The sequence below is a fragment of the Schistocerca cancellata genome, chromosome 5 (assembly GCF_023864275.1).
Source record: "Schistocerca cancellata isolate TAMUIC-IGC-003103 chromosome 5, iqSchCanc2.1, whole genome shotgun sequence".
In the NCBI taxonomy this organism is placed as follows: domain Eukaryota; kingdom Metazoa; phylum Arthropoda; class Insecta; order Orthoptera; family Acrididae; genus Schistocerca; species Schistocerca cancellata.
The window spans coordinates 227,660,254-227,685,764 of NC_064630.1; the positions used below are offsets into that span (position 1 = coordinate 227,660,254).

The 25,511-nt window shown below is 39.6% G+C and overlaps 1 protein-coding gene across 23 annotated transcripts in view; it reads left to right on the forward strand.

Moving 5' to 3' along the window:
• The window catches only part of LOC126188844 (uncharacterized), a 2,133,693-nt gene that overhangs the window by 693,511 nt on the left and 1,414,671 nt on the right, over positions 1–25,511 (forward strand). For 2 of the 23 annotated variants that reach the window (XM_049930475.1, XM_049930470.1), the window contains exon 10: positions 14,625–14,730. The exons of the other annotated variants lie outside the window; for them this stretch is intronic. In XM_049930475.1, coding sequence (XP_049786432.1) covers positions 14,625–14,730 — 106 coding nt within the window. The remainder of the gene's footprint in view (positions 1–14,624; positions 14,731–25,511) is intronic. 23 annotated transcript variants of the gene reach the window in all.

Consider the following 25,511-nt stretch of genomic DNA (forward strand, 5'->3'; position numbering starts at 1 on the left):
GCAAAAGTAACACCTTTGCATAAGATGGGTGCAGAAGTTATGTTGCTAATAATAGACCACTTCCAGTTTTGTCAGGCCTCAGCAAAATTATGGAAAATATGTTCCTTAGATGATTAAGTTTTCTTAAATAAAGAGAGGCTGATTAGTGACTCCCAACATGGTTTCAGAGCTGGAAAGCCAACTCAGTCATCAATTTTTCCCTTCTTAAATGAAGTATTACAAGCAGTGGATGAAAACAGCATGTATCTGGGATATTTCTGGATGTAAGTAAAGCCTTTGATGTGATTGAGCATGGCATTCTCTTGTGTAAATTCAGTAATTATAGAATTATAGGCCAGTCTGAAAAGTGGATCCAGTCGTATCTCATAAATCATCAGCAGATTGCAGAAATAAAAAGCAAAGATAGTGAAAGACAAAAAAATTCTAGTTTTTACAGTGATGGGCAGAAAAATCAAGTATGGAGTCCCACAAGGGTCAGTTCTAGGACCTGTCCTATTTATGCTGTACGTAAATGACTTGGCTAGTAAAATACATATGGAGTGTATCATTCTGGAGCTATGTTACATAACTATATGCCTTCTTATCTAAAACGCATACGAACATAAATGCACTGTACTGTTTGCAGGTGACACCAATATTCTAATTGAATCACAGAATGAGGAAAATCTGCAGGAGGCTGCAGTATCAGTTATGCATATTTTAACACACTGGTTCAAGACAAATAGGCTCATCATAAATTCTGAAAAAACTGTGGCAGTTAACTTTCATAGCACACAAAACCTCCATCCTGCAAACCCGGTTTTCATTATCGAAGGAAAAAATGTGTTGAAGGTCAGTCATACTAAATTTCTAGGCGTACATGTTCAGGGAGATCTGAAGTGGGAGATACACCTAAACAATTTAAATAAGATACTGAATTCACTAGCATATGCTGCTAGGATCCTCACTCGAAATACAAGCTGCTCGTCAGTGCTGACAAAGTATCATTGCAGTATACAGTTGCTACTTAAGTACGGAAATTTTTTTTGGGTTAATGCTACAAATACTACAAAAACATTTAAAATACAGGAAAAAATTATCACGGTGATAAAAAAGGCTAAATCGAAGGATTCCTGTAGAACCCTTTTTAAAACTCTGAAAATATTGCCACTGCTTTGCTTATATATATATATATGAATTACTAATTTTCACAAAAGGGGGCATTTTAAAAAAGAAAAATCTCTTCAAACACAACTATGATATACACACACATGAAACTAGACAGAAGATGAACCTACACAGGAACACAGTAAATACAAACTTATGCAAACAAGGAGTGTATCATTCTGGAGCTATGTTATATAACCATAAGCCTTCTTACCGAAAATGCATACCAACATTAAATGCATTTAAAATAAAGTTAAAAAAGTTCTTGCTTGACCACTGCTTCTATTCTTTGTCTGAGTTTACGGAACATCATATAAGTAAACCTCGTTGACCAAATTTCACTAATTGTCAATTCGTAATATAGTTTACATTGTGCTTATCATGTCATCTCACTTAATAACTGCTATTATCACATGTAGAAGCAATGTAGTACACCAACCTAGATTATTATGACATCTTGGGTTGTCGGGTGTTCTGCCGGATATCAGCATTGTACTTGCACGATATTTCGGTCACGTAGCTCGAGACCTTCATCAGGTGTGACCTGTATTTTTATTATGTCAACAATGTAGACAAATGACTACTGTATTGTAAACTAACTAGGTTTACCACTATCCTATATCACAAGTAGAAACAATGTACGAAACTGATTCTTGGACCGATAAATAAATAAATAAATAAATATCTGTAGCAGATGCATTAGTAAAGCAATTCAGAAATGTCAGTAAAATGCTGCATAGCGAGTACAAGTGTTAATTAAATTAACTGGATGAGCCACATAATCATAGTAACAATAAGGAAGTCCTCTTATATTAACACATTGAAACTTTTCTGATGCATATCTTTCACAAATTGAACACAATGCAACTGATTCTTTAATTTAAACAAATACGAGGTTAAGTCACTTATTATCCACAAATTAGTTATAAAATTTTATTGTAACCAAATAGGAAACTTACCAAAAGATCATTTTTGACATAGTCTCCTTGAGTTTCAACTCACTTGGTCCCTTGTTGTACAAGCTTCCTGATACCCTCATAAAAGAAGGTTCTCAGTTGAACTGTGAACCAGGAATGCACCGCTTCTTTCACTGATTCATCTGAGGCAAATCAACAGCCCTTTAATGCCTGTTTGAGTGAACCAAACAAGTGATAGTGAGAAGGGGCAAGATTGGGACTATATGGAGGATGATCCAGTACTTCAGATGTGAGTTTCTGGAGTGTTTCAACAGTGTGGGCAGCAGTATACAGACGGGCACTGTCGTTCAACAACACAACACCTTTTGACAGCAATACTCAGCGATTGCTTCGAATTGCAGACTTTAGCCTAGCAGTAAGCATCTAACTGTAATGTACAATGTTTATTGTTATGCCCCTTTAATAATGTTCCAGTACTGGGCCTTGTGCATCCCAAAAAACTGTAAGCATCAGTTTTCCTGTAGACAGTTGGGTCTTGAACTTTATTTGGATGTTTCCATTCCATACTCTGCCATTTACTGCCAACATTTGTTGTTAATTCCACACAATAAACTCTGTTCCAACAAGTCACAATGAATTTATCACGAAAAATGAAACTCAACCTAACTAACTTCTCACTACATACTATGTGCTCATACAGCACAACACACTGAAACATTTTATGAAATAAGAGCAGTAAAATGCAAATTAATTAACTTTTGATTTCATGCTAATGAAGATCCTGTACTAAGCTTGCAAATTTTGAAACTATAATCTGATCAAATTACATAAATGCTCTGTAACACTTCCATTATTATCTACTGACAAAGAATGTATTTACTTAGCCAAAATATCTCTGAATCTCTTACTAATCAAATAAATTGAAACTGAGTACCAAATGCTTCCAAACTGACTAAGACTAGATAATGCTTACACAAATAAAATGACTCAGTCACACAGAACATATTCCTAATGCCAGCTATGTCATGCTTTAACTAGAAGTGTAATGATTAAACATTATAATAGGGAGTCAACTTTGGGTGCTACATGTTAGTGTTTCGTTCCTCAAACATACCCCGCATACGCAAAGAAACTGGTACATCTTCCTACTACAGTGTAAGGCCCCCCATGAGCATGCAGAAGTGCTGCAACATGACATGGCATGGACTCAACTAATGTCTGAAGCAGTGCTGGAGGGAATTGATACCATGAATCCTGCAGGGCTGTCCAAAAATCCATAAGATACGAGGGGGTGGAGATCTCTTCTGAACAGCATGTTGCAAGGCATCCCAGATATGCTCAATAATGCTCATGTCTGGTGAGTTTGGTGGCCAGCAGAAGTGTTTAAACCCAGAAGAGTGTTCCTGGAGCCACTCTGTAGCAATTCTGGACATGTTGGATGTTGCATTGTCCTTTTGGAATGCCCAGGTCCATCACAATGCACAGAATGGATGCAGATGATCAGACAGGATGTTTACATACGTGTCACCTGTCATAGTCGTATCTAGATGTATCAGGGATCACATATCACTCCAACTACACACACCGCACACTATTACAGATCCTCCACTAGCTTGAACAGTCCCCTGCTGACATGTAGGTCCATGGAGTCATAAGGTTACCTCCATACCCATACACATCCATCCACTCTATACAATTTCAAATGAGACTTGTCTGACCAGGCAACATGTTTCTAGCCATCAGGAGTCCAGTGTCGGTGATGCTGGGCCCAGGCAAGGCATAAAGCTTTGTGTCATGCAGTCATCAAGGGTACACGAGTGGGCCTTCAGCTCTGAAAGCCCATATCGATGATGTTTCAATAAATGGTTCACATGCTGACGCTTTTTGATGGCCAAGCATTGAAAAATCTGCAGCAATTTGCGGAAATGTTGCACTTCTGTCATGCTGAACAATTCTCTTCCATCATCATTGGTCCCATTCTTTCAGGTGGCAACAGCAATGTCAGAGATTTGATGTTTTACCAGATTCCTGTTATTCACAGTACAATCATGAAATGGTCGTATGGGAAAATCCCCACTTCATTGCTACCTCAGAGATGCTGTGTCCAATTGCTCTTGAACCAACTGTAACACCATGTTCAAACTCACTTAAATCGTGATAACCTGCCATTGTAGCAGCAGTAACCTATCTAACAACTGTGCCAGACACTTGTTGTCTTATATATGCATTGCCAACCACAGTGCTATATTCTGCCCATTTACATATCTCTGTATTTGAATATGCATGCCTATACCAGTTTCTTTGGTTCTTCAGTGTAATATACACAAAGATAAAGTATTTGAGTTTCAAATCCTGTCCGTGATGTGCTACACAATTCATTGAATCTCCACAATTTGTGATGACATTCCCTACCATCAATCATTAGCTTAGTGTACTAGAACACATTTCACTGACTATTGATTATTATGAACATGGTTTAATTATTAGTTCATGGAGACATCATAGTGCAATCTAGCCTTTAATGTTAATCACTATGCACCAAGGTGAACCATATAGCAAATCTACAAGTGTCTGATGGATGAGTCCATTTACAAAATTATCCTCCCCAGCAGCATAACACAAAGCTTTCTCAACATAATCTCTTTCATCATATCAAAAAATCAGTAATTTATTCCAGTAAAACGTTGATGAAGCTTCCTATATCAGCTACTATATATCATAATCATTAATTTCCCAACATTTTTAGCATTAATACTGTATAGTGCTATTAATAAGTGCAACTTACCACATCTTTCAGCAAGTATTATGAAAATAGAAAGTAGTAAATCCATTTTGTGTAAAAAGACATAAAGAAAAGTAAAATTATTAATCATTCTGAACACAGTTTCAATCCTACTACTAAATAACTGAAAGTATAAAATAAACAAAGTCCAACGTAGTCCTCAGTGTTCACATTACATTATATCTCCTAACACAAAACAATCAAAAGCATCAAACAGTGATGACATAATCTCAATATAAATTCCAAACATAAACATTGTCAGTGGCCAAAGTTACAGTCAATACTGAAAATGGGATTAAAAAATAATGTTGTTCCTTCATGAAGGCAAACTTCTGTGAATTGCTATTGGTCTTGCACTTCATTTATTCTACCTGGTGGTCTCCATGGCTTCTCTTTTTGTACATTCTTGTGGAACCTTTCCAACAATAATGAACATGTTTGTGTCTCTAAACTTTATTATCAATTTTCCTTCAAATTTACTTTCAAACTACTTGACCTTTTAGTACAAGCAAATACAGTTCTGTATTTACAAAACACTGTTACTCTTTCACTTGAAACAAATGATAGCTCAAAACCAATCAATACAGTACCTTGTAAGTTTTGGACAGAACAAGAAGTAGGTGTGTCAAAGTTACACAGTTTATCTACAGATTCAAGTGTCTTGCCTAAGTCTACATTGTGCTCTGTGTTACTACAGACTCATGTTTCATTATTTTTAAACTATTTGCACCATATATTTGTATATGCCTTCCAATATATTTGTATATGCCTTCCACCAGTCAAGCTGTAAACACTCATAAAATTCTAGTAAATCCACATGTAGTATCATTTTTTAGTTTCATGCACTGAGTGTACCCCCTCCCCACTGTGCAACAGGTTTAAAAACTTTTTTGTACAGCACTGGAAAATTGACTGATTCAGACAGCCTAGTTACAACACTTTCAATGTCATCTCTTTCACTCAAAATGTTTGTTTCTAAATTATCACTGCATGGAATAATTAGATTGTCATTGGCTTCAACTGATGCATGACTATTCTCTACGTTAGTCACAGTACTTTGTTCATTTTCTAAAACTGAATCTGCAAATTCACATGAATGTTCCAGTCAGATTTGAGAGTTAGCTCATGAAATTCAGACTTAATTTGTGAAATTTGAGCATCATTTAAAGATGTAGATTTCTCCACTTCCAAAATTTTCAAATATAATGTCTTCCTAATCTTTAGTTAGATATTCAACTTTTAATACTGGAAAACATGTAATCTCATCGTCATTGTCATCTATGTCACTGAAAATATAGAGTTGTATACTGTCATCACACAAGCTACTTTGTCATTACTAGGCCCATTAAAATTTTTGGCAGTACCCTAGTAATATCATTTAGTTCATTGTGAAAGTCAAGATATGCCTGATCAGTTTCTTGTTCTACCTCAGATTTATCGGTAATCAGAATTCCATGTGTTTCTCATGCATCTTATGCAAGATGAACACTGTTTACATTGCCACTTGTCAAATCACCTCCTGCCTGCAAAATTTGAATCATTGGTTCACTATTTAACTGAACTGTTTCATTATTCAGATAATTTATGACCAAGTCCATCACATATTCCATCTATTTTGATACTCTGTCCCCTTACATCATTAACAACATGCGCCTTAAGCCAGTCTAGAAATTCTTGAAATAATCAACACCCTGACATTGAATAGCTTTCTGTTTCTTTTTATGTTAGCCCAAACTTGTCCCTTTCCATTGTTCTCTGCCCCAGACTATAGTCTGATTTTGACATTTTTTGGTTTACTAATAGTCTGAAATATCGCAAAAATGTTCCTTCACAAACAATGTTTCTCCATAGCACCCACAAAAGTAAAATAAAAGTTTTGTACTATACTCTTCTGTTTTGGTGTTCCATGTCTATTGTGTTTGCTATTGCACTTTTCTCATTCCAGATTTTCATTCCAGTGTTTGATAACAGCAGGCAACAAGCTTCAGTTTATTTCAAAACCATCACTCAGTTTTACATTTGTTACACCCTTCTAGGTCCTCAGTGCTGTGTATGACTTAGATTTTTGAGAAATATGATATGTGATATGAATACACATGAAACTTACAAGAGGTTAATACAACCAACTTGAAAGAAATTAATATGACCATCCTGAGTAGTTTCAGTGGATTCCAGCTCCTTGATCATGCTGTAATGCAACATAATCTTTCATTCCTCTATAATAAATGTATTTTTGTTCTTAACAGTAAAAAATTATATAAACTTGCTGCAATTTTAAACTTGACAGAATGTTAACAGTCTGTATGGGTGGTGTATCACGTTTGTTGTACAGGAATTCTTCCCAAGAATTTGATTTGGATCAAAAGCCTATTCAGTGTGCTACATGGATTAAGTAACAGATATGCCTTTATACTTTTCATTACATTTTTATTGTACAAAGTGACATAAGTGGTCTGTCACAAATCCTCTGATCAACAAAGCTCTCTAGTGGTCAACTCCCATCTTTACATAGGACTTTGAACAAATGCTCCATTGTTAACAGTACAATTTTTGATAACATAATTAAAAATCATTACAGTAAGTTGTTTCAACATATGTGCAAAATTGTTTCAAACACTCTTATTACTTTCAAATGTGCAATTCAGCCAAAAAATAATGTTAGTACACATGTTTACATCAAATATGCAGAACAAACAATGAATTTTATAGATTCTTTAATTATTTGAATGTAAAATGAAGCATAAATCTCCTACCACATATATAATATTGTGGCAGCCACACCACAGAAATGTATGAAGGGTGGAACTGCAGCACAGCCAACATAAGCAAATGCCTGCACTAACGTGGCTAATGTGCACAGCTTTCCCAACCCACACTGGACAGAGCAGATGGGCAGTACAAGCTGGTGAATGCAACGCGACACAAATCTCCTACATTTCTTATTGCGGATCACATGAATCGAGTTAACATGGCTCCCCATAAACAAGTATGCAAAATCTTGCACACTCACTCATTTCATGGCACACATCCATTCCTTTCACAGTGCTTTTTCTCCCATCTGCAAGAGTCATGACGCATGATGGTTCGCGCCAAAAACTGAACTTTTGGAGACATGGTCATTGTCTCGTGTGGTCCATGGGGTTTCACCATGGCTCATCATCAGAGTATATATTCTCCAGGATCATTGATCAAGCAGTACCACCAGTGCAACAGTCCTGTATGGACAGACATTAATGATAAGCATTGCTCTTACCATCTTGCAATGTGTGGAAAAATAAATGTGTGTCACCAACAAAAATTATCCTCCTCATTTCCTGTCAACAAGCCTCTTACTTGAGCACAGTGTATGGGCGCAGCAGTAAAGCCAGTTCACTGCATGTTTATGACTGAAAGCAGTGATAACCACGTCTCTGCATCACTGGTGACCCCGAGGTGATCTGAGGCTAACACTTGGTAATGAACATTCGTTGGTATGAGTGACATGGAACTGTGAGTTGACTGGCACCTGAACAGTATTCCATAGTGAAAAATTACTGAGGTTTTTGGATGAACATGTTTTTTGTGTTTCTTTTTGTGTTTGTATGCTTCACTTGTGAACTGCCTAGTGTTATTTTTTGTGCTTTTTTGTCATGTGTTGTGTTATCTTCATTGTGTGCTTTCTCATTGTGTGAGGACTTAATTAAGATAGCGACTTTATAAAAGCTGCAAAAGATCATCAAAGACCTGTTCACCTGCAGCGAGAGGCTGGAGAGTGAGTTACAAGCATGCCCTACACACATGGACTCTGCACAACTGCAGACATCTCAGCAAAATTTTGGCGTACTAAGTCCCGCCACACCAACACCTACTACAATTGCTGGAGTGGCCACAAGCACTGGACAGGTGTTGGTCAGGCTACCTCCCTTTCGGCCCTGTGACCCCATAATGTGGTTCAGCCAAGTGGAGGCAGTCTACATGAGCAACCACATAACCTGCCAACTTGCAAAATGTGGGCATATAGTGAGCCAGCTTGACCAAATATATGCAGCCAAAGTGCGGGATATAATCACCACCTCATTGATGCAGTCATCATATAAATGCCTCAAGGAAGAGCTGACTCAGTAGATCTCATCATCAGAGGAACAAGGGGAGCACCAACTACTGTGACGAGAGGAATGCAACGACCTGTGGCCCGCACAGTTCCTGCACCACTTGCAGAGTACCACACAGTCTGACTTGGTGCCGGGCTCGTTGTTATGCATTATCTGGGTGTGCAGCCTACCAGCTCAGGTGCAGGCAGTGATAACAGAACAGACAGAGATGCTGTTGGATGCTGCTGCAAACTTGGCCGACTGGGTGCACAATGCACTGGCGATGGTGCCGAATGCCACAGCCGCAGCAGCTTATGACACTTTTCCCCCACCTCCATGGCAGCGTGACCCACTGCAGCCACCACCTCAGACACTGACCTGCCCCAGCTAGTGCATAACTTGGATGCAAAGGTGGCAGCTCTTGTCACTCAAGTTGACTAGTTGGTGCATTCAAGGGCGGAGGGCAGCAGGCACCACAGTGGCAGCTGACCCATCCACTGATGAACCGCCTCATGCAACTGACAGTCCAGCACCAGCCATTCCAACAGTACTCCATGGATAGCAAAGCAGCTGGCTAGCAACTTCTGCTGGTACCATGCATGCTTTGTCAATGAAGCAACAAAGTGTCATCCTCCCTGCATGCTCCCATATGCCAACTGCAACTGGGCCGACACACACCTGGCTGCAATTCAGGATCAAGATGTCTCTTCACAGCATAATAAGTGGGCAGCGTGAAGTACCTTGTTAACACAGGTTCAGACCTTGCAATATTCCCCTGTTCTATATCAGGAGACCACAGGCAGGCTGAGGCACTCTCCCTCACAGGCAGTGAACAATTTGGCCATTAAAACTTGCGGCATACACAACAGCAATTTAGACCTAGGACTACACCACACATACTCATGGATGTTTTCTGTGGCCGATGTCAATGAGCTGATCCTGGGTGCAGACTTTCTTGGCCACTACAGGTTGCTAGCCAACATAACAAACAGCCAGCTCATTGACACAACAACAAATTTAAAGATAGTCGGACAGTACTGACAGGCCACATTCTACAGTATAAAACCTGTGAAGTGCCCTAGACCTTATGCTGACATCCTCGAAACATTTCCTGACCTCACTTGACCAGCTCGTGCACCAAAGGACATTAAACATTCGATGTTGCACGACATACCAACCGCATCCTGCCCTCCCATATCAAGCCACCCACATCAACTCACGCAAAACAGACTTGCAGTAGCAAAGGTAGATTTTGAGGTCATGCTGTGGGAAGGCGTCGTTTGACTGTAAAGCAGCCCATGGTCATTGGTGCTACATTTTGTCCCAACAAAAGACAATTCATGGTGCCCATGTGTGGAGCATCATGCCCTTAATTCACAAATAATGCCAGACAGATCAGACCCCACACCTTCAAGACTTCAGCCACACACTGGCAGGCTGTGCATTATTTAGTAAGATCAATTGCTCAAAGGCATACACCCAAATTCCAGTGGCACCTGAAGTCATTGAGAAAACAGTTATTGTAACATCCTTTGGGTTTTTTGAAAGCCTGTCTGTGACGTTTGGTCTTTGGAATGCTGCCCAGATCTGGCAGCAGTCCCTGGATGGCATATTGTCAGGATAGCCATTTTGTTTTGCATACCTCAACAACGACCTACTGCAGTCCAAGTTGCTCAAGCTCCACTGCCACCACCTAACCATCATCTTTCAGCACCTGAGTGAAGTGTGCATTCAGTGTGATGGAAAACAAGTTCCATGGGCACTTAATTACCCCTTCCAGATTGACACCACTGCCGGAGAAAGTGCAAGTCATTCTAAACAGGCTGCACCCTCAGATGCACAAGAAATTGCACCATTACCACAGCATGTCGAACTTGCTCTGTCCAATGCTGCAGCCATGTAAAAGCCCATGACTAAGGCACTCTACAGTCCCAACTCAAAAGGGAAGACCCCTGTTAATTGGACGGACACAGTGGAGCAGAGCTCCACAGGCTCAGGACAAAATCTCACAGAAGGAACACAGCTGGCGCACCCGGACACTGTGCGATCTTAGTGATGGATGCCAGCCAGACCGACGTCAGCACGGCATTACAACAGCACCTTGATGGGACTTGACACATGCTCACATTTTTCTCTAAGAAGGTATCTGAATCGCAATGTGCTTGGAGCGCTTATTGCTGAGAGTTGCTTCCAGTATATGGGGCAGTAAAATACTTCCACCCGTCAGTAGTAGCCCGACAATTTGTCATTTTCACTGCCCACAAACTGATTACTCAAGCATTTCACAACAGTCACGTTGCTCACTGTGTCATCTCCAGCATTTAGAGTACAGGTTGCAATTTACTACTGACATCCATCATATTTTGGGGATAGACAACGTAGTTGCTAATTGTTTGACCTGAGCGTGTGCCATTATATCATCCTTGTGAAAACTTTGAGGACATTGGCAAAGTACAGGAGAAAGATGAAGAACTGCACAGTTTCTGTCACGCCACCTCCAGCAGCTTGCAACAGGCCTGGTGCCTGAAAATTTGGTGTGACATCTCAACCGGTGCACACTGACTGTTCCTCCCAGAGAAATTCCGGTGCAGTGCCCTCAACTGTGTGCACATGCTGTAATACCCTGGCACCAACAGCATTTTGATCCTCATTGCTGTGCGTTTTATCTGGCGCAGGCTTTGGAAGGACTGCTGCGAATGGGCATGCTCTCATATGCCATGTCAGCTTGCCATAAGTTTGGAGGCACACCCATGCACCTGTGGGCACCTTCCCCAATGTAACAAGTCAATTTGCACACGTCCATGTAGACCTCATTGGCCTGCTCTCTCCCTCTCTTAAGGCAAGTGATATAAGTATAGTGGACTGCTTCACTCACTGGCTGTGGCAACACCCATCATGGACTTCACTGCCAAGACTGTTGCCACCACATTCATTGACACCTGGGTGGCATGCTTTGGATGTCCCAGTAATATGACAACTGACCACAGCTGCCAATTTCACTGTGCATTATTCATGCATGTCGACAGACAGTGTGTCATCCTATTACACAGGACAACACGCTACCATCTGGCGTCAAATGGCATGGTTGAACGGCTCCACAGGACTCTGGAAGCTGCCCTAACTTTCCATGACACCTCATGGCCTGAGGAACTCCCACTGGTGCTGCTCGGCCTGCAAGTAATGCCAAAGGAGGAGATCGATGTGGCCCTTGCCGATCTCGTTTATGGACAGCCTCTGACAAGACTGGGTGATTTTGTAGAAGTATCACCCCTACATGGAGCCATGGCACCCACTCTGGTAAAATGCCTGTGCACTCAAATGGCTGGCCTCCGAGAGCACAAGCCGATGCAGCACGGCACAGGGAAGGTATTTGTGCACACCAACTTGCAGCGCTGCATGCGGGTTATGTTGTGTTATGATGCAGTACAGTCACCCCTCTAGCTGCCCTGCTCTGGACTACACCATGTGATCAACCAACGGAAAAAATGCTGGACATTGAGTGCAACATGAAGCAGTCTACAGTCTCAACCAACCATGTCAAGCCAGCTTACAACTTGCCTGCTCCAGCAGCCACAAACTTTTTAGACCCGGAGGAAGATCTGACAGCAGACAACACTATTTCCACCAGCAGTCAGACAGATCCCGCTCCTGTAGCCACTGGTGATGCACAGCAGCAGCCTGCTGTCATTGCGGCACCACATGCACCTCCCACCACACCACCCAGGTAGCCAGTGCTGCCGCCTGGACCACACCCAACATAGGTGCACTGTTCACCCCCACCACATGCACCAGCCACCGCCTCTGATTCAAATGTTTGTGCTGTAGAGACCCCATCTCCAGCTGAACACACATTCAGCCGGTAGCTCCAGTTGAGCTCCAGACAATGCCTCCCCTGTCTGTCACAGTTCCTGGACCTTTGTTTGCACCCCTGTGCTTCCGCTGCATTGGATGTTGAGGCCAGAGTGGCATTTGTGCCAGCTACTGTATTTGCGTTGTCATTGAGCTCCACACATCACCCACACTACCACCGGACTTGTCCTTAGCAGCTCTAGGACCTGCATTCAAGTCGTGAAGACACCATACTCATGTATACTCTCTGGGCCTCCACTGTCTCGAATGTTGAGGCTGGATCAAGAAATGCACTGTGCTCCTGCAACTGAGTCAGTTGATGAACTTGCGGAACATGCAAGTGTGAACACTTGGACTTGTCATTCTTGATGTCACTCTAAACAATTTAAAAAGTGAAATTTGTTCTACTGAAGTGCATTAACTGTAGCATTAGTGAACACTCTGGATCATTATTAAGATATCAGTGCACTGGCCTTTGAGACATCTTCCCAGCTGACTTGCAGCCACGTGCACTTTCCTACGGAAGGTTCCTAGCCAGTGCATGCTGCTGGCACTATCACTAGCTGACCATGCGAGGACAAGCCCAACAACACCAGTCTGGCGTGCTGACATTATGGCCACCATCCTTTAACTGCTGAGTGACCGACTGCAGCCACGCCCACACTGTCACCATGCAGTGTACGAACTTAAACAAATGAGTGCTACAGATTGATCGCCATATTTTTTCGTGGCTATGGAGCTCTGACCTCCGGGAGAAGAGCAGAGCTGCAGCACAGTTGACACAACCAAATGGTGCCAGGCATTCGCACAGCCCAAGCATGCAGCTTTCCTGTTACACCAAATTTTGGCAATGGTGTATCATGCACAGGCCCAGGTGGGACAAAGCAGGCAGGCAGTGTGAGCTGGTCAAAGCGATGCAACTCATGTCTCCAACCGTTCTCACCATCTCTGATCTTTCTCACCATAAACCACGAGGGTCAAGTTAACGTGATTCCCCACAAACATGTATGTGAAATCTTGCACATTTGCTCATTTCACGACATGCATCCATTCATTTTGTAGAGCTTTTTCTCCCACCCATGAAAGTCATGACGATCCACAGGTCACGCCAAAAACTGAACTTTTGGAGACACAGCCTTTGTCTTACATGATCTACATGGTCGTGCCACGGCTCATCACCAGAGTGTATACCCTCCAGGATCGGTGATTGAACCATACTGCCAGTGCAATGAATCTGTATGTATGGACTTTAATGGTAAATGTTGTTTGTACTATCTTTTAAGGTATGGAAAAACAAATGTGAGTCACCGACAAAAATGACCCTCAACATTTCCCATCACAAAGCCTCTCCCTAGAGCATAGTGCTTGGATGCGACAATAGAACCAGTTCACTGTATGTTTATGACCGTAAGCAGTGACAACCAAGTCCACACTTCAATATATATTTGAATAGAGCTTTTTAATAGTGTTAACAATAATGCTGCCTTTACACAAAGGGCATCGTTTGAAGATTTGTTGTTGTGTTTTGGGTTGCATAATAGCAAAAATTGTCATAATTATTTAGAAACTTAGTGACTTCTGTCTTCGTAGTATCTCAAAATTGTTAACATATTTGTCAGTCGTGGAACAAACTGACAATTCCAAAAAAAATGGATAGTTTTTTTCTACTTTTAATTGTATCCATCAGCAGTACTTTCAGTTTCACCTCCTGAAAGTAATCATTTGCCATCCATTCTGTCTCCTTGCAGTTGTTAAATTTTCTTAGGTGACTTCTCAATTTCATACAACTTGACTTTTTGTGTATACATATGTTAAAACTAAATCCACAGATTTTCATCTGATGGTGTGGTGTTATTTCAGAACCAGCAAGTGTGTGATGTACAGGTGTTGGACATACCATGGCTGCCTAAACGTGAAGTTACACAAGTAAATTGCATTCCAATAAATTCAAGTCGGAAAAAGAGAGGTGAGTGAAGTGTTCTGAAGAACAAATTATGTTATCTAGTAGCAGTGAGTATAAGAGGATTGTTCTTTGCCTCACAATGTTTACCATGTTTACTGAAGTATAAGATGCACTGAACGAGATGAGCAAGTTTTATGCTCCTGTAAAATAAGTTATTTAGATTATAATAACATTTAGTTTGGTACAGATTGCTCAGTAAATGTGAGTGCATGTAGGAATATGTTTTTCAAATCTTATTATTAAATATTTCATTTTCTTCACTTATTATCACAAAAACCACAAACAGACAGTAAAGTCAGGTTATTGTAAAACTTTTATTTTTTCTTCCCCACAGTAGACGTAGAGAATCTCATATATGCACTAGCAGTTTGTCTATATACAGTTGTGTATAGGCTAAATGTTTGTATATGAATTTTCTTGTTTGGCTTATTCTTACTAAAGTATTATTTTAACTGTAAGTGAAAGGTGCCTGACTTGTAGAATTGTTAGTTTTGGGATTTGGTGTGATGGGTGCTGTAGTTTTTTTTTCCCACTGGGATGACTGTAGTGCCATGGGACAACAATCAATTGACAACCAATGTGCAGTATATTGTCTACATAATTCAGACATACTATCCAGTGAAATACATAAGACAACTGTCCATGTGAAATATGTTTAACTACTCACAAAGAGCTCTTCTTATGGGGCAGCCGCAACTGTAGAAGTCCATTTTAAAAAGTGAAGAAACCACTGGACAGTTGCATCATCCACAATCCTTTATTACATACACAGTGTTTTCAGAACACTTAAAAGTTACATTATCTTGTGTAAAAAATAGAATCACTTAATCATCTGAGGTCATCCTCATCCCAAAATCATCATGAAACCAAAGGTTCCATGTGAAAAGAGTAAAAGGTAACTTTAAGTGTTCCACAACTTGTCATTTACCCAATAAAAGAGAGTGGATTAAGCCACTGACCTGCAGTTTCTCATCTTTCAAATTTACCTACTCAATAGTCTAATAGATATATGTACAAAATGTAGTTATAAAAGATTTTTTTTACAAACAAATTAAAATATAAACCCATATGTACCAAGAAGTATCTTGCTTCTTTCTGCCATTTTCTCTTTAGATATATTTAATTTCACGTGGATGCAAGACAGCACTTTCAGCATTGCAAAGAGAATCAGCAGATCTGACAATATTACGAGAGATGTTTCATAGACAATGCACACTAATTTCTTGTTTACTTACAGGTTTATTTTTTTTATTTTCTGTTTATTTATTTTTTAATTATCTCTTAACAGTCCTTCAAAATGATCTCCCTGCTTCTCTATGACTGAATCTCAACATCTCAGAAGCTTTTATTATTTCATCGATAATGCCACTTCTGTTCACCTGTTGAATAGCTCAGGTAATGGTGGTAGAAAGTGCTTCCAGCGAAAGATAATTATGTCGGTGTATACATTTTTTCAACTATGGGAACATTGAAGTCTGGTGGACTTGTATTCAGGTTTTGGGGAAGATGTGGTGACACTTCCGATCCATATTCAAGCAGTTTTTAGTCTATAACATTGCCGATATGTGGGTAAGCATTGTCATGGAGAATGAGTGGCTCAGCCTTGAGCAACTGAGGTTGGGTTTTGTGTAGTTTTCTGTGCACAGTTTGTATGAAGTTACAATAACACACTGCTGTCAGACTTGTTCCACATGGGACTCTATTTGTTATGATGATTCCTTGGTGATAGTAACCAAAAATCATCATTTGCTTGAGCATGTTGAAATTTTTTTGGACATGGAGAATTAAGCCCTCCACTTATTGGACTGTGATTTCAATGCTGGTTGAAGTCTCTAACTCATGTTTCATCTATAGTGACAATTCAACACAAAAGTCCTTGACCTTCATGGTCAAATCATTGTTTGAGCAAGATTGCAATGTCCAGGCATTTCTGCTTCTCTTCAGCAGTCAATCAGTATGGAACTTATCCTGCAGAAATTCTTCTCTACTTGAAATCATTTGTCAGAATATAGAATACTGATGTTGGGGGAATTCCCATGGCTTCAGGAAGTTCCTCAGAAACCATAAAACATTAACAAACACATTTTATTTTTTTTTTCAAATTTCAGTTATTAACTATAGTGATCAGATTTTTCTCTATGAAACATTATTAGTGGAGGTGTTCAGGCCAGCACCCGCAGCTACACTGGCAAAGTTGATTGCTGTATTGTGGCACAAAAATGTTCATCTTTACATGAAATTGTGATGGTTCGCAATTAATTAGCCCACTGAAGGTTATTTACTCTTCAGTAGTTAATTTAAGTGAGTCCATTATATGATTTATTAAGTTTAACAATAAATCACTCATATGAGAATTACCTTTCACAGTACTTGTTCACAACACAGTCCAATTACACTATTAATTAATTTAAGTTACAGAATCTTCTTGAAAGCAATGAAACATTAGAGTTCAGTTAAACACTGGCGTTTGCTGGTGCATTTAATTTTTGCATATAGAGTGCACATAATTGTGAGGTGAGTCAACAACGAGAGCACATCTGACTCAGATTTTACTTGTTAGCTCTCAAATTAAGAACTGTCAGTTTTTGGTGATGTCCAACAGCTCATGCATGGGTGAAGAACAGACTGTTACTTTGAAAAGTACATAATGCTTTAAAATTTGACTAGGTTGGAATTTACTATTTTTGATGAACTATTAGAACTAAGGTGATTTATGCTTTTATAAAATGTTACTAGTCAGAAATCTATAAAATTACAGCAAACTACTGTCTTTATGCAATTTGAGTCACCTTCTTTATATGTATAAGTGTGATCGCAAATTACAGGAAATTACATGAAAGTATTAATTAATGAGTTAATCAGTGCTGTATATCATTTTGTATAAGTAAGTTAAGGTAACAAAAGTATGTGGTCAAAGTGCAGAATTTAACAGTGCTTCTCATGAAAATATGCATTGAAAAAGGGGCTGCTCATGAACTTCAAAGTTCAGTTACTGTTGAAGATAATTAGCTTTAGGTAATTTAAAATCCATTACTGAAAAGTGGGAATGTTTAACTTTTGATTGGTGTATATCACTTTTCCAAACTATGTTGATTAGCTCATGAAGTTTTGCATGTAGCAAAGTATATTGCAGTCAGTTATAAGTTTTAATTATGAGAGTTGTAATGACAACTAATTACACCAATGGGATCAGAGCAGCAAAAATAATAATCTGAATAATAAATTCCATTGAAATCCAGTCTAAAGAAGAACTTCAGATTTTCATGCAGGTGTTACTCGCCAATAGTTAAATATATTGAAAATAAGATAATAATTAGAAATAATTGTTTATTTATGGGAGAAGGAAAACATAATAAATAGGAAAAATCCACTTGTTGTGGCACCTCCCAGCCCCAAGCCCTTCTTCTCTCATACACTTTCATCCATGTCAGTTTTCTCTACTAATTGTGATACACATTGTATACAAATCTTGCACTTGGTTGTCCCTGGCACCCCTCTTGGCTTGGCGCCCTAAATGGTTCCTACAAATTGTGATATGTGCTGTATAGAAATCTTATAGTTGTGGTGCCTCTGACACCCCACTCAGCTTGGTGCCCCAAATAGCATCTTATCTCACTTGTGCCTTAAACTGGCTCTAAATATGCCCCGTCTTTGTTGCAGTTCTCATAATTCTTGCTCTCTACTCTTCTTCCTAAATTCCCTTCATACACATCTAGGTTTGCCACAATTCTGACAAACTACTTTTGATGAAGTGTTCCCCAGGTGTCCTTCTCTAATACCTTCCTCCTTCTCCTCCTCCTCCTCCTCCTCCTCCTCTTCCTTCCCGTACTTCCTCCACCACCTGCCCCCCATCTAAATCTCTACTCTCCCAATCTCTTGCTCTTACAGATTGGCTATCCCTGTGCATATCCACAAATTCCACAGCCTGGCTCTCCAGAACTACCTAGTCTAATTGAGCCAACATCTTGCAGACCTGACAAAATACTGCTCTCTGACTATTCTCAGGGCTTAGCCACTGTAAAATATGGCTTACTACTTGCTCCTTGGTGTGCGGAGGTTTCAATGCCACCACTTTCCTTCTGACTTGCTGAACACAGTTTATTAATATTCACAGCCAGACTGATGATAAAGTAGCCCCTGCAGGCCTTTCCAAGTATTATTTTCCTCTTTGGTGTGCTATACTTCATCATTTACATTATTCTTCACATTTACCTCAACTGATCTTAAAGCATTTAAATCACCCAGTTCCATGGTCTGAGCTCTATTCTGAAACCTATCATAAAATACAAAAATTCAGCTATATGACCCACTGAATTCAATGATGAATGACAACACTGTTTCAAAAAATCCTGTGGTTCTGCAACTTTGTGAACAGAGTATCAATGATTGTTTAGCCAGCCTCTCTATTACGAACACTCGAATTAACTTCACTATCGAAGTTACTCATTTTTCTATTGTGGGTCTGAAACCATTCATTAATAGTGTTGCTATAGGTTTCTAAAAATTGTTCCTGATTCTTGTCCACATCCACTAGGTCACTCATTCTGTCAACATAGTGATCCAAATGGGCCTAAAATCTTCATATTTGACTGAGAGTATCCTCACATTCCAACAGATCTAATATTTCTTTAAATGTGTCATGAATTAAGACAACAGTCAGATTTATCTCACTGGGCTCAGTAATCTGTTGAACAACCTGCAAATAACTGTTGTTGCATACTTGTTCCATAGCTCCTGGACAGTACCTTTAGGATCTACCTGTCTCCTCCATAATTCATACATTAGTTCCCCTCTTCTCAGGAAAGTTTGATCCTTTACATTGCTAGGCATACTCAAAAATGCCTCAAAGATAAAGTCCTCAGGTTCTTCAAACATGATGAATTTTCTCAGCTGTACCCAGGCAAAAACAATTACATAGCAGTAAGAGTGGACAGTGAAAAAGGTCATAAGCAGAAATGTGTCCTACTTTGTAACATGAAAGAAATGTTCATAGCCTACTGTAAGCATATGACAGTGAATTGGGGTCCCCAAAATTTTGTGAACTGAGGCCAAAGTGATGTATTGCAGTTGATCCTGCTGGTACACACTCAGTGTATTTATGCGTGATACATTGAAATGCCAAACTGATGTTAGCTTCAACACCTATCAAGAATGAGGACTACAAGAAACTAATCTAGAATACTGTGTGCTGTTTGGAATCAAAACATGTTTGTTTTTAAGTTGTGAGGCCGGTCCATCTGACCAGATTGAAACTACCTTCACATTTTCAGGTACAGTTGACAGTACCTTGCTAATGTAAGCAATTGCACTACTTGAGTCATGGCTTTATCCAGGGCACCATGTGACTTACATTATGACAAACCTGCTTTGCTAGGCTGCTGATTTTGTAACTTATGTTACCTATGTTTTCTAACTCCCACCCTATTTTTAGCTCTTCTTTCTTCTAATAACAGTCATTGCCTATGTTGACTCAGCTGTAGAACCTTTTGTTTCTGCTTCTGCTGGCTTTTTATAGATTCTTCCAGATGCTTCTTCTTAAATTCTTCATATTTTTCTTCACTCTTTAACTTTTCCCTCCTCCTACACTGTCTTTCTGCTGCTGCTAAAGGCATTCTCTTCTTCTAACCTTACAATAGTACAACTGTAGCTCAGATTATGTGACTCACGTTACACATTTAGTTTTCTGTTTTTACAATATTGGTGGAAATTGGGAAATTTTTAGTAATGGTTTTAGTTACACATTCACACTAAGAAGTAAATTACTGATCAAGATAAAGTTATCTCTAATATCTTTCTTGGTATAAAAACTTAATTAGATGAAAGTGACTCATGTTACTTGAAAGTTTGTGCTGTTGTGTTATATTATTTATCCTAACCTATAATTTACCTACTTCCGTTTTATACTCTTTATGCAACACATTAGGGTATGTAACGGTAATATAAATAATGATATGCTAATTCTTACCTGCCAGTTAGTTGAAATGTAGGTCCAAAATCTCCAATAATTCACACTCTCATCATATGAAAAACATATGGCATTATAAAAATTGCTAATAATAATGGAGGGAAAGCAATAATGGGCCACAAACGATTGTTGCAATACACCAAAAACTCCAGACTTTTCAAAAAATATATAGAAGGTACCAAATTTTAAACTTTTAAATATTGTAAGTGTGACCTACATTACATGGAATATCCCTTCCATCTCTGGGTCTTTGGTTGACATATGTTTGATGATTTTTCTGATGTTTTGCCAGCACAAGTGGCTGGCACTGTCAAAGTTCCAACATGCTTTGCTGATGGTGGACTGGAGTCGAGCTCACAGGTGCAGCTTATATACAGGGTGTCTCATCTAACTTTGCCACCTCAAATATCTCTGGAGCAACAATAGATATTCAAAAATGGTTTTCACCAGCAGGGGCTTGGGAAACTAAATACTATGCGAAATTTTAAAACGTAAACAAATACTATTTTCAACACAAACTTGTGTATTTTTAAATGGACACCTCCTGTTGTTTTATATGCAATCAATCGCATGAAAAATCACAAAAATAATGGCATTGGTTGCACCACAATATGTCAATTACATCCCGAGAAAAGCAAAGATGACTCTTGAAATAAATTAAGCGCACAGATAGCGCGCATCTTGAGACTCAAGCATGCACCTTACGCTGCCTGTGTCAGGGGCTCACACAATGGGAAGGTATGAACAATCCACAAAACCAAGCAAACCAATGCAAAGTTACATTTTTCATATTGTAAATGTATTTTTATTCTAGCAAAATGACAACTAGAGCTACACTTTAATTCACTTTGCTAAACACATTTACTAGTGCCTTGTCTCCCACAGGAACTGTATTGTTCTGCATTACATCCAGCTTAGAAAATACATCCACATCTTGACCAATGAGACTGTGTCATGTCAACATATATTAGTAGTGCCCTCTGTTTGCATCAATACATGTTTGTAGATGGGTAACGAGAGAGTGTTGCACGGATTGCAGAGTTTCTACAGATATTGCCATTACATGCCTCAGTAATACAATGTTGCATATCCTCTACTGTCATTGGGGGTTCTCGATACACTCTGTCTCTCACTGCGCCCCAGAGAAAGAAGTCTAATGATGTCAAGTTGGGGGACTGCCTACACAGTACCTCCTTGGATGATCCACCTAATTGGATATGTCACATCTAGAATGTCTCTGGCAACTTTTGCATTGTGTGCAGAGCATCCATCTTGTTGAAACCACAATGATAGACAATTTTCCAATCCTAGATCATCTATGAGGAGTGCTAGTGTGTGTTGAAGAAATGATGCATATCACTGTCTATTCAATGTTCCATGGTAAAACTAGGGACCTACAATACAGTTCAAAATGACCCACACCAGAAATTGACACTCCACTGTCATTGATGAGCAACTTGGCGAATCCAGTGGGGATTTTTCATGGACCAGTAGTGCATGTTCCGCAGATTCACATTACCATGATTTGTAAATGAAGACTCATCCATAAACAATGTATTGCTTCTGAATACTGGAGTGCCTTGAAAATGCTGAAGTGAATAATGACAAAATGCAATGTGGGATTCAAAGTCAGTCCTGTACAGTTGTTGGTGCAATGAGATATGGAACGGATGAAACTGATACTGATGCAAGATTCTGCACACTCTACTGTGGCTTATTTCTACACCTCGAGCAATTTTTCATACACCCACCTGAGGATTGTGTGCTACACCAGCCATAACAGCAAATCCGTTTCCATTGCCAGTCACTGGCATTGTAAGTCAACATTTTGTGGGAACCCAGCTTCCTGTTTACGTGAGTGTCTTGAAGATGTTGCCGATGGTTTGACACAATGGACACTGCTGATCTGGCTAGCATTCAGCATACAGTGTCACAGTTGCGGTTGCATTTCTGTGACATTTGCCATAAGTTAAAATAATATCTAGTTTTTCTTCATTACTGAAGGCCTACATATCAACTAGATGACGGCAAATGTAACAAGCCACAAGAAAACACATTGTAAGAGGTGGACAGGTTCAAGTAAGGTACAGTTCAAGAAGGGGCTAAACTATTCCCCTTTAGGAGTGCCATCAATGAAATATGGGCCAATGCTGTGTTGTCATACATTACCATACCATACATTAACACTCCACTGACATAGTACATCAATCACATCACAATTATTGGCAGCTTGAGTCTCAGGACGTGCGCTAGCTGTGCATTTCATTTATTTCAAGTGTCAACTTAGCTTCAGAATTTCTCGGGATGTAACTGACATATTGCAATGCAACCAATGCCATTATGTTTGTGATTTTTCATGCTATTGATTGCATACAAAATAATAGGGGGTGTCCATTTAAAAATACACAAGTTTGTGTTAAAAATAGTATTTGTTTACTTTTTAAAATTTCACATAGTATTTGGTTTCCTAAGCCCCTGCCATACATTCATGCTGGTGGAAACCATTTTTGAATATCTATTGTTGTTCCAGAGATATTTGAGGTGGCAGAGTTAGGTGAGACACTCTGTATATGGCACACCAGTGTCCAAGAGCTTTTCTGTGGTAATTACTGCAGAGGTTCTCCCCTTGCTACCTGCAACGATCATTTGCTGCAACATGGGAATTCAGCATCTGTTCAACTTGAGGCTTCCTTCTTGCTTGTTGAAGCCATTGTCATGTTTGTGTATGTCTACTTCTTCCCTGAATAAGCAGGTGTGACAACTCTTTTCTACACCAAGAACTTCCATGTTCGCATATTTTACTATGTGGTTGGTCTTCCAAAGAGTGTGCTCTCCTGTGGCTAATTTTTCATCCTGGAACAACCAGCAATGCCACTCATGTTCAGTGATTCTAGTGTTGACTTATCATCCAGTCATTCCAACATACACTTTTCCACCTTTACATGGTATGGAGTATATTCCTGACATTGCAAGTGGGTTTCTTTTCTCCTTTGCTGATCTAAGACACTCTCTGATCTTCTTGTATAAGGAAAATGTGACCATCATAATGAAAACTGAAGATTACAAGCAGAAGAACCAGGACCTATTAGATGCAATGTGCACCAAAAACTAAGTGCAGATCTGATGTAGTGGATCTGCACTTAGTTCTCAGCAGACAAAAAGAGGACCCTCCAGACACAGAAGACTAACACCTCAGCTGTATGGATTATCAAAGATCCGTAAGAATAATGTTCCATTAAGACTGACTGTTAGTGCTACTGGTTCACCAACGTATAAACTTCCAAAACACTTGTCCTCTTTACTCCAGCTGCATGTTTGAGAGACTGATACATACATAAAGGACTTGGGACATTTCACTGAGAAGCTGAAGAAACTAGAACTTGCAAGAAATGACATCCTGGTCAGCTCTGATTTGTTTGCTTACCGAAGTGGCAATCCGTGGTTCTGTGGAGTAATTGGTTCCATTTTCTGGCAAGACAATACCAAGCTCTTTCAAACATGTATCACCATGCCATTACTACCAGCTGTGGCAGCAGTTGATGACTGAACCAGCACAGGTCTGGCAACTCATGGAATTTGAGTCACTTTCTCTGATGCTACAATCACCGACAGTCTCAGTGCCTCAGCAGCAACTACAGCCTCAACTGAACTAGACAGCAAATGAATAAGATGCCAAAGGGATAGAAAATTTGGAAATTGAGATACTGTTGGAGCCACTGCCAGGGCACAATGCTCCCCATTGCCCCAGTAGCTAAAACATAGGTCTGGTCACTTCCAACCCCATTAAAGTGGAGAAGAATTTAGTATCTTCACTGCATTTGGACATTGATATACAGATGGATGTACCAGCATTTGCTCTCCAGAGATTTATGATGTCATGGCCACACACGGGTATGTTAACAAGACTTCTGGGTGACATAGACCACTAGAAAAGTGTCGGCTCATTCATCAGCCAGTCGTGTTGATGTATCCAAAGCTTTTTGGTTGCTGGTATTACTATTTGCACACAGTAACATGCTTGTTCCCAGTTATTTCTCTTGGTTTGCTATTCAGATTTTGTTTGTATATTGTTAATGATTCTGAGCTTTATGCTTGAATTCCTCTTGTGTGTTCTCTTTTATTTGTGTAAGATTGGCTGCCATCCACTCAGCTGTTTCAGCCGCTTGCAGTTTTCCAGAGAAACTATGGCACTCCCCGCCTGTGGGTACCACATTGGGAAACATAATGAACCTGTATCATTGTACCCCTTTTCTATTCTTTTTGCTGTTGGTTCTCGGAGAGAGAAATCGTCAGTACCCTTCTGTGTGGTCCAGAATTTCTCTAATAATGCAATTATGAGAAGGTTTTGTAAGAAATGTCTTAGGTGCATGAATTACTCTTCCTTATAATCCTTCCAATAAATCAGATTGGCATTTGCCTTCCCAGTAGCTATATCTGCGTGTTCATTCCACATGAAATCTTTGCATACAAACTTGTAGATACTTGTGTATCATGACTGATCACCTATTGTGCAATGAAATGTTATTAATACAGATACTTTCATCTATTTCTGTGCATTACATTACTTTTTGACACTGAGGGTAGGCTAACAGTCTTCACATCAGGCAGTGATCATCTGAATGTGTCACTGCATTTTGTAGTAAGTTGCCAATTATGCCACCAGTCTAACAGAAATACAGAAATACATCAGTTATCTGCAAGATCATTTACATATATTGTGAACAGTGGCGATGGCTCTGAGCACTATGGGACTTAACTTCTGTGGTCATCAGTCCCCTAGAACTTAGAACTACTTAAACCTAACTAGCCTAAGGACACC